Raw genomic sequence first — 10,997 nt, 5'->3', positions numbered from 1 at the left:
CACACCCCTGAGTCAATACACGTTAGAATCACCTTTGGCAGTGATTACAGCTGTGAGTCTTTCTGGGTAAGTCTGTAAGAGCTTTGCACACCTGGGTTGGACAATATTTACACATTATTTTTTTTAAAGTTCTTCCAGCTATGTCAAGGTGTTTGTTGATCATTGCAAGACAGCCGTTTTCAAGTCTTGCTGTAAATTTCCAATCCAATTTAAGTTAGAACAGTAACTAGACCACTCAGGAACATTCCATGTCATCTTGGTAAGCAACTCCAGTGCATATTTGGCCTTATGTTTTAGGTTATTGTCCTGCTGAAAGGTGTATTTGTATCCCAGTGTAACAATGCTTCTCGATGGAGGGGGGGGGGGGGGGGGGGGGGGGGGGGTGGAATCAGGAGCAGGAGAGCAGAAGGGTTCCAGGGAAAATCAAGAGTTTATTAGGCGGTTCCGAAAGCGCAACACAGACACAAAGGAAAACCGCACAAATGTTGTATCCACTCCCAGGGAGGGAACGATACACACAGAGGAGAAACCTCGACTCCGCTAGCTACAAGCAATATGTCCACGGTAAACACATACCGTACTTAAAACAAAACAACGCCCGTGGTGCAGGCACGCACCCCTTACATGTACCATACAGCAATAATCCCGCACACAGACTAACCCACGGAAATCAGAAAAACTAGACACAGGTGTGTAAGACCAGACAGAACTAAATGAAAAGGAAAATGGGATCGGTGGCAGCTAGTAGGCCGGCGACGACGACCGCCGAGCACCGCCCAAACAGGGAGAGGAGCCACCTTCGGTGGAAGTCGTGACACCCAGTGTATGTTGGAAAGCAGACAGAAGAAGGTTTTCCGCTAGGATTTTGCCTGTGCTTAGCTCTATTCCATTTCTTTTTATCCTAAAAAACTCCCTAGTCCTTGCCGATAACAAACATACCCATAACATGATGCAGCCACCACCATTTTTGAAAATATGAAGAGTGATACTCATTTATGTGTTGTGTTGGATTTGCCCCAGACATAACGCTTTGTATTCAGGATATGAAGCTAATTTCTTTGCCACTCTATTATTGCACACAGAGGTGAGTTGTTAAGCAACTTTTTACTCCTGAACATATTTTTGCCCGGGCTTGAAAACTTACTGACTCAAGACATTTCTGATTTTCAGTTTTTATTAATTTGTAAACATTTTTAAAAACATAATTCCACTTTGACATTATTGTGTGTAAGCCGGTGACACAAAATCTCAATTTAATCCATTTTAAATTCAGTCTGTAACAACACAATGTGGAAAAAGTCGCGGAGTGTGAAAACGTTCTGAAGGCACCGTAAGCACCAAAAGGAAATGCAATTTGAAAAAAGAAAAGCAAACATGTGTAATCACATTCATCATATGTTTGTTTGCGTCAAGACTAATGAGTCTTATGTCTACACAATGTTATTTACAAGGACCGGTTCCCATCTTTTTTCACATATATCTGTTTGTAATTTTATTCTCCATTAAATACATTTATTTCACTCTACAATTCCACTCTTTCATAGTATGAATGTCCTTATTTAACCAATGTGCTGTAATACATTTATTTGCTGCAGACAAGAGAATAATCGATAGATAAGCATTTTGAGTTTGGCACTCGTGTCCTTTGCCAGGGAGCATTTTAATATATTGTTTACAAAGTCAAAAACATAATTCCAGAAGTTCATCATTCTAGAACAAGACCCTAAAATAAGTGGGTAGTTTATGAACAATTCCCACATTTTCTCCAGTATTCATCGGTTGTTTCTTTACTTATCTTCACCATTGTGTCTGGAGTTAGAAAGTACCCAAAATGGTATTGCCTCCCAAGTTTAATTTTCAATTTTCTCCCCAAGTTCAGATTCCCACTTGCACTTAGTTTGCAGAGTACTGCGCTGTGCCATGATATCAACACATTGGTACAGTTTTATTTGTTTACTACTAGTTGCCATTTTCTGATTATTGATTCTGAGTTTTTCTATGGGAGAGGGCTCACCCTGTTATTACCCATTTGGGGTGTTTCAGTAAATAGTCTCTTAGCTCTAAATAGCTAAAGAACTTTGGCAAATGGAAGTTTGAACTTAGTTCGTCAAATGATTTAACTTGGTTGTTCTTTAAGACTTGCTGTACATATTGCAAATTAAGTAACGACCACGTTTCAAAACCTGAATCTAGTGATAATGGGACGAAATCTGTAAGATATGCAATACCTGTTAGGGATGATATGTCCATATCATCCCTAACAGCCTCCTTCTATCATATTGAATCTAGACAGTACCTTGCTCACTGAACTTTCCGTACCCTGGCGTACACACAGTCTTCCTCCTCAAGTGTGTCTACACTCCGCTGGGGACCCTCTAATATTTTATTCTGTCCATACTCCACCTCCATTGACTGATGGGGAACCACAGTCTGTCTCATTTGCTTCTTCAGTATCCTGACATTAGCGTATTCCACATCCTGACTGTCAACATTAACTGTGTAGAGAGAGAGTGAGAGAGAGAGAGAGAGAGAGAGAGAGAGAGAGAGAGAGCGAGAGAGTCAGATTGCATGTTAATATTTCACTGGCAAGACATTGTAAATTATCCATATTTTTTTGAAACTGCACTGTTGGTTAGGGGCTCGTAAGTAAGCATTTCACTGTAAGGTTGTATTCGGCGCATTTGACTAATACAATTTGATTTGATATTGTAGTACTTTAAAAAAATTAAGAGCTACAGCAAAATATCCTCTAACCTGGAGTTTTTGGAGGTTTCTTGTTCTTCTGGACACAGTAAACTGCCAACACCATCCCTAGGACAAGGACTATGCCTACCAGAGACCCTGCTACCATCCCTATGATCTCTGGGTATAAGAGAGGAAACAGAGACAGAACAACATATAAGCATGAAGGTTGTTTCATTGTAGCATGAAGGTTGTTTAATTTCCACCACTGTTACTACATAAAAGGCCATGAAATCCATCATTCATATTAATGATTATGATGATAACTAGATAGTAAATTGTGGGACTTGCTTTAGCTCTTAAATTATTTTTGTGGTAGTGGAAAAAGTGTTCAGATATGAGATTTGAAAAGCAGAGAAGTAGACTAAGATTTCGTTGGCTCCAAGTGTTTGTCTAAGTTGTTGTGAAAGTGGTCAAAATTTCAGTTGTTTGTAAAAGTCGACGCGAAGCAGTCATATGCTAAAAATGTTATTCTAACTTGATGGAAAAGTGGTCAAAATGTCAGTTACTTGGAAAAGCTGAGAGGAAATGTAGTTGATGCGATTACTAAAACAGTTTCATTTGATGGGCAGAAGATAATTCTGTTCTGATTTCAAATTTGAATAGCACAGAAGCAAACTTATATTTCATACACTTTCTAAGTCTATCGTCTAAATTATTGGGATTGGTCAAAGTAGCTGATTTAGATCAAAAGTTACATTGTTTAGAGTGAATAGAATAGAATTTTGGAAGTCATGATGTCACAATGGGCCCTTTAGTATTTTGAGGAAATTCCATTAAAGTTGATGGCGGACAAAAAAAAAGGACAACAAGTTTAAACAGTGTACTAAAAATAGCACTACAAAGTTTTATAATATAGTATGATAAAGATTTAGAGTGGGATGATTTAGAGTGGAGGTCACTAGATTGTCAGGTCACTTACCTTCGGTTGCCTCTGTTTTACTGGTGAAGGCATTTGTCACAGTTGTGTGTGCCTCTGTTGTAAGCTCAATACACAGGGTATTACCAGTGGCAATCACCCACTCTGATATCTTTGTCCCGTTGGAAGTGCAGTTAACATACATAATCCCTGCAGATGATCAATTAAACAGGAATCTTATATGTATCTGAATTGAACACTGGCAAATGGATAGTGCTTTCTTAACAGTTCAATGTCCATTGATAAAGATTGATCATCATCATGATTATCATTAATCACTGATATTATTTTTCATAATATATTGGATTAACAACATTTATTAAACAGTAGCTTACCCTCACAGGGGGAGATTATTTTGCTCACAGTAACACTGTTGATGTTGTTTTTTACAGTGCAGGTGAGATCTCCAGACTGGCCTCTCTTCAGTGTCACGGTGTTTGTCTTGCCACCAGGGGAGGCCTCAGTGTCTCTATGTGTGTGTCCGTCCAGAGTCCAGCTGTACTGAGGACCGTCCCCCTCAGAGGAGCAGGACACCCTCATCTCTCCATGGGTCAGACACTGAGAGGACAGCTGAGGAGAGGACACTGGGGCTGTGGAGGAAGAAGAATCGACATCTGTAGACATTTGCAGACTTTCGCGAAAGCAAATTAGAAAGCAACACTTCTTCTAGAAGTAGAAGGCCACAGAAGCGTTTGCAGTCAAGTTATTATAGTTATAGTTAGTAATAAGTATTTGTCAAAATTCGATTTTTAAAGGGTTATCTAATTACTGTACCTTCAATGAACAGTTGTAGTCTCCTGGTCCCTAATGCTTTCCCATCTAAATTAAATGTTTCTAGTCTATATTCAGCAGAATCATTCCTTTCTGTGTTATCTATCCTAAAAGTCCCATTGTTGATAAAGAAGTGTGCTCTGGTTTCAATGGATTTGTGGATTTTCACTATTTCTGGGGTTCTGTTTCTAATTTTCAGTATAACTTTAGCAGTATCATTGGATTCGGTTTTTAATAATATGTCAGGGACTCCACTGACAACGTTTATCAGCTGGAGATAGACAGTTCCTCCCAGAGCTCCATAACACTGAGCTCCATCCTCTCTAGCATCACAGGGCCTCTCCATGCCTGAAAATCAAGAGGAAAATAGACACTGTAGTGACTATCACTGTCCTAGTTTTGAGTTTTCATTTTATGGATGAGAATAGAAGCAACAGTATAACTAAACCAATGACATCAAGGTAATAGGCAACATAATAGTACCTCAGTCAGTTATAATTATCACGGGACAATTAATAAAAAGACATCTGTCTTTTTCAGTGCTTTGAATATTGTCTCTGTATCTATCATTAGTCATTATGAGAGGGATTCATTTGACAAAAGTGATTCTGAGTAGCCTATAGTATACCACAAAGAACTTTGATCTCGTGGTTCACGTTCTGCATGATATTAACAAGGCTCCTTACTGTATATCAAACAAGAGGGAAATCGACACATAAAGAAACTTCTTACCATGAGACACTGCTGCTAACATCACCAACAGTCCAAACAGAGCCTTCATGTCTCTTCACAACACAGGGCTCAAGTTAACAAATTAAGATATACTGTAGTGTAACAAAATCCTCTATTTTCGATTCAGTGCTGAATTTCCATAACTTGACAATTTACAACATAAACTAAACCTATGCAAAGGTGGTATGAAAGACACTCCAGCTGTCCTCGTCAATCATTAGAATTCACTTAGTTGTTGACAAGCAAAATAAATTATTAATAGGTTCTGACACAGAGGAAAGAGGAACAGCCTCATCAAGGTTTCACTTGTTCACTACATAAACAGCCAGGCTGGCTTTATTCATGTCTCTTGATGTGTAATATCAGACAAGTTGTACAAAAGTGCTAAGTGAGTCTACACTCTCAGAAAAATAGGTTATATCTAGAATCTAAAAGGGTTCTTCGACTAGAATATGACAAATGTGGACAGTTGTTGGGTTATTTATTTAGGTAAAGAATGTACAAAACCCTCAGTAGTGAATTTCATGAAATAGAAACAGTAATATGGGAAAATTAATATAATTCGTTACAGTAACAGTATCAGTATCAGTCCTATTTGCCAACGTACAATCATTGGATAACAAAATAGACGAGCTACAATAACGAATATCCTACCAACGGGACATTAAAATCTGTAGTAGCAAATGTTTCACCAAGTCATGGCTGAACGACGACATTGATAAAATACAGCTGACGGGATTTACGCTGCAATGGCAAGATAGAACAGCTGCCTCCGGTAAGACAAGTGGTGGCGGTTTGTGTGTATTCGTAAACAACAGCTGGTGCCCCAAATCTAATATTAAGAAACTTTCAAGGTTTTTCTCAGTTGAGGTAGAGTATCTCATGATAAGCTGTAGACCACACATGAGGGTTACTGTATGTAAGCCTTCAAAGGCGTATTTAACCCCCAAAAACATTTTTTTCATAAATGTATAATTAATTTGACACAGTCCCTCACAAACCATGCATGACAACATTCAATCTTTCAATATAAATTGCATTTGGCTTATTTGGAATATTCTTATTTGGCAAATAGAAGTGAGTTTTTTAGCTCCTGACCTCCAATGATCTGTGGTACTCCTCTGCTCTCCAAGTATCTGAATTCAAGATTTCAAAACAATATTTAGCAGAATCACTCCTCTATGTGTTATTTATTTGAAATGCCCCATTATTGATAAAGAACTCTGATCTGGCTTTAATGAATTCATGGATTACTTTGTTTTGTTTCATTTTGAATATCTCTGTATTAGCACCAGTGGGGTCTATTTTGAATTTGAGTTTGGATCCTGTGGCATCATTCATCAGCTGGAGATAGACAGTTCCTCCCAGAGCTCCGTAACACGACATGTTCTGTGTAGCATCACAGGATGTCTCCATGCCTGAGGATAGAACAAATAGCTGTTTTGTTGGTAGTGATGATAAGTGTAAATCCTTTGCTAAAACTTTATTAATACCATTTCACTTTGTGAAATTTTGCTTGCCCAAACTTTTATTGTTTAAAGAACTTATGAAAGAGATTGGTGTGTTTTTTCACTATATGATCATGGCATGCATGGGGTTTTTCAATGACAGACATCTGTTTAAAATCACTTGATGGTTTCATTTCATAGAGACAAATAATAATGTTTTATTGCAAAATGCTATATATCCACTCTCAGATAAGAAAGTAGTACTGCTATGTTTTACACAGTCAAATGCAACAAATAACTACATTTTTAATAAAGAACTGTAGAAATTATACATTTGTGACATCTATATTCAATACAGTAAGATGAGATTTGTATGTAAAACATTTACATTTTAGTCATTTAGCAGATGATGTTATCCAGAGTGACTTACAGTAATCAAGTGTAATTTACAGTAAGTGCATTCATCTTAAGTGAGACAACCACAAAACACAGTCAAATATACAGCATACAAAGATTACATTCCAGCTAAACAATGGATACAGTATATATCTCTTTGCAACAAAAAAAAACACATTTTATGAAATCTATGACTCCCCAAAAAAATCTGAGATCAGTAATATTTTACACACATGTGAATAATTTCTGATGCTAAAACACAAATGTGAAAAATTGGTGGATATATAATTTTTGAAGAAAGAAAAACTCATCAATCAATGAGAAAGGCCTCAGAAAATGTTGTGGCAGGTCAGATATGTTCCTCTGGATGCTATTGCTGAAGAAAGGATGATGCCTCTACATGCTAGGCTGGTCCCATAGCACAGCATATGTTATTCTATCGTTATTTACATTTTAGTAATTTAGCACACACTCTTATCCAGAGCGACTTACAGTAAGTAGCAAGTACATACATTTTAGTACTGGTCCCCTTTGGGAATCAAACACACAACCTAGGCATTGTAAGCACCATGCTCTACCGACTGAGCCACACCGAGCCAAACATTTATCATGAAAATGAACAAACACAGAGATGAGTGGCTACACAGCACTAACAGACTGGAGCACTATATGTAAGCCACTAGAGGGCAATCTTCCTCTAAATACCAAAAATACAATAATGACCGCTGTACTGAGTCAGCTAAATACAATGTTTACCACCAGACAAACTATAGTAGCCTACTTTTAGTTGCATTTGTGATCTGAACATGTGTTTATTTAGGTGAAAAAGCAGTACTCTATTCTGGATAGAAAACATGCACACACAAAATAACAAATAAAAAACTCCAACAAAAAATGTTACAAATAATTGATGAATTAAGACAAGACAAAATTACAGAGTATGTAGTAGTACACAGTTGTTTGAAATAGAATTAAGCACAACATCGAAAGCCAATTTACCCACATTAAGCCTCCATTGTGTCCGCTGGTACCCTGGACTGAGCAAGAGAGAGAGAGATTTCATCTGAGATGTTTGCATGATTGCCTTGCTGATGTAGTCTTCCAGTGGTGATCATCCAGTCTGATATCTTTGCCTAACTGGGCAAATATATAAGAAGAAAAAAACAGGAATCATACAGCATCCCAGATGGAAACTGGCGTATATAACATGATTTTTGTTAACAGGTCGGTTTCTGACGATAACAATAATGACGGTCATTATATTTTTCATAATGTTTCTAATTGAATGATAATACAAATAATGCTGACTGTATTACAGAAGGCTACAGCTTACCTAGACAAGGTGACAATGTCTTTCTGATGTCAACACTTCTGATCTGGTTTCTGATGGTGCAGGTAAGATCTACAGGCAGGCCTTTCATCAGAGTGATGGTGCTTCTTTCGTAACGAGGACAGTCCTCACTGTCTCTCAGCATCTGTCCGTCCAGAGTCTAGCTGTATTGGGGAGCATCACCATCAGAGGACCAGGACACCCTCATCTCTCCATGGGACAGACACTCAGAGGACAGCTGAGGATGGGACACTGGGGCGGAGGAGGAAGAAGAATTGACAGCTTTTAGCTAATTATGTAAAAAGTGAATAGACAGTGAATAAAGACAGGAAATTGATGGTGACTAAATACGGAGCTTAGTTATCTGTGGTTTTAAAAAAAAGGTATATTTTTCTTGCCCTTGATCTTTCAGATTTCGAGTGGAAGACTACACAATATTCGGCAATCACTTGTAGTTGTTATTTTAACATTAACGATGGAGAATCATAATCTAAAAGATCCAAAATATTTAGAAAAAAGTGATTCAGGCTGTCTTTCGGAATGTATTTTAGTCAATATATTTGAATCACGTGAAGTCTTTTAAACGGCCCTAGAGTCTATTGACGCACCGATGAGTCAGTATAAGTAACATAATAAAAAAATCCCCATCAAAATCCGTCAGTTTAAGCTAGAGATATCTGTTTTTTTTAATGGGCAGCGTTTCAATCCACCACAACTGCCTATGGCGATCTTCCACATCTGCAGTGGAAGGTGGCCGAGCTACAGCAGTATTTGTCAGACAATGAAACATCCAGAAAATCGGTCTTCTCACCAAAACCGGATGTACCGTCCGAACGGTTTGGCCAACAAACGAATATGACCACTCCATTGATAGATGAGATTCTCACAAACACGTCCGAAGTCAGTACCAAACATGATGGTGTTCTCTGTTTTGCTCTACGACCCTCACACATTTCACGGGACTTGTCTGAAGGTAACCAACCGGTACCGGTTAAAAAAATGTATGGAAGTATGGAGGTAGTTTTGTGTCTACCCCAAAAAAGGGGTTAAATATGTGTCAAAACAACACCAATATTTCCTGTGCTTTCTTCTATCTCTTAGATATATAGGGCAGACACTTCTGCCATACAGGCAGTGATGCAACCCGCCAGGATACTCTCGATGATGCATCTGCAAAGCCTTTTGAGGATATGATAGGTTTTCTTGGGCCCTCTTCACAACTGTCTTGGTGTGCTTGGACCATGTTAGTTTATTGGTGATGTGGAAGCCAAGGAACTTGAAGCTCTCACCCTGCTCGACTACAGCCCCGTCGATGAGAATGGGCGTGCTCGGTCCGTCTTTTCCTGTAGTCGACAATCATCTCCTTTGTCTTGATCACATTGAGGGAGAGGTTGTTGTCCTTGCACCACACGGTCAGGTCACTGACCTCCTCCCTAAAGGCTGTCTCATCGTTGTCGGTGATCAGGCCTACCACTGTTGTGTCATCAGCAAACTTAATGATGGTGTTGGAGTCGTGCCTGGCCGTGCAGTCATAAGCGAACAGGAAGTACAGGAGGGGACTGAGCATGCACCCCTGAGGGGCCCCCGTGTTGAGTATCAGCGTGGCGAATGTATTGTTACCTACTCTTACCACCTGGGGGTGGCCGTCAGGAAGTCCAGGATCCAGTTACAGAGGGAGGTGTTTAGTCTCAGGGTCCTTAGTGATGGGCTTTGAGGGCACTATGGTGTTGAACGTTGAACTGTAGTCAATGAATAGCATTCTCACATAGGTGTTCCTTTTGTCCAGGTGTGAAATGGCAGTGTGGAGTGCAATAGAGATTGCATCATCTGTGGATCTATTGGTGCGGTATGCAAATTGGAGTGGGTCTAGGTTTGCTGGGATAATGGTGTTGATGTGAGCCATGACCAGCCTTTCAAAGCATTTCATGGCTACACACGTGAGTGCTATGGGTCGGTAGTCATTTAGGCAGGTTACCTTAGTGTTCTTGGGCACAGGGACTATGGTGGTCTGCTTGAAACATGTTGGTATTACAGGCTCAGACAGGAAGAGGTAGAAAATGTCAGTGAAGACATTTGCCTGTTGGTCAGCACATGCTCGGAGTACACGTCCTGGTAATCCATCTGGCCCAGCGGCCTTGTGAATATTGACCTGTTTAAAGGTCTTACTCACCTCGGCTGCGGAGAGAGTGATCATACAGTCATCCTGAACAGCTGATGCTCTCATGCGTGTAACAGTGTTACTTGCCTCGAAGGGAGCATAGAAGTTATTTTGCTCGTCTGGTAGGTGTGTGTTACTGGGCAGCTCTCGGCTGTGCTTCCCTTTGTAGTCTGTAATAGTTTGCAAGCCCTGCCACATCCAATGAGCGTCGGAGCTGGTGTAGTACGATTCGATCTTAGTCCTGTATTGACGCTTTGCCTGTTTGATGGTTTGTCGGAGAGCATAGCAGGATTTCTTATAAGCTTCTGCATGTGTCCATGTGTGTAAAATTGCTTTGGCTGAGAGGGTAGACTACCGGCAGTGGTGTAGACCTTGTGGAGGGTAAACGCAACAGTTTACCCATCTCCTTTTTCAGAAAAATGCTTTGGAAGTATAGGGAGCGTTACTTTTTTCACCATGACCGGCAATCAGAGTTGACCCACCAATTGGTTTACCACTACA

The 10,997-nt window shown here is 39.6% G+C and overlaps 1 protein-coding gene across 1 annotated transcript; it reads right to left on the bottom strand.

Annotated features, from left to right (window-relative positions):
* Positions 1 to 364: 364 nt before the first annotated feature.
* On the bottom strand, positions 365 to 5,431 carry LOC106604897 (uncharacterized). The gene is made up of 6 exons (XM_014200012.3): positions 5,165 to 5,431; positions 4,436 to 4,780; positions 3,997 to 4,251; positions 3,665 to 3,811; positions 2,755 to 2,862; positions 365 to 2,495 (listed from the first exon to the last, which is right to left on the bottom strand). Exons 1-6 carry the CDS (start codon positions 5,211 to 5,213, stop codon positions 2,302 to 2,304), a joined length of 1,098 nt encoding a protein of 365 aa, XP_014055487.3. The 5' UTR covers positions 5,214 to 5,431; the 3' UTR covers positions 365 to 2,301.
* Positions 5,432 to 10,997: the final 5,566 nt, after the last annotated feature.

Source organism: Salmo salar, chromosome 05 (assembly GCF_965601325.2).
Source record: "Salmo salar chromosome 05, fSalSal1, whole genome shotgun sequence".
In the NCBI taxonomy this organism is placed as follows: domain Eukaryota; kingdom Metazoa; phylum Chordata; class Actinopteri; order Salmoniformes; family Salmonidae; genus Salmo; species Salmo salar.
Note: the sequence above shows the minus strand (reverse complement) of the source record. Positions and strands in the feature narration are given on the sequence as shown.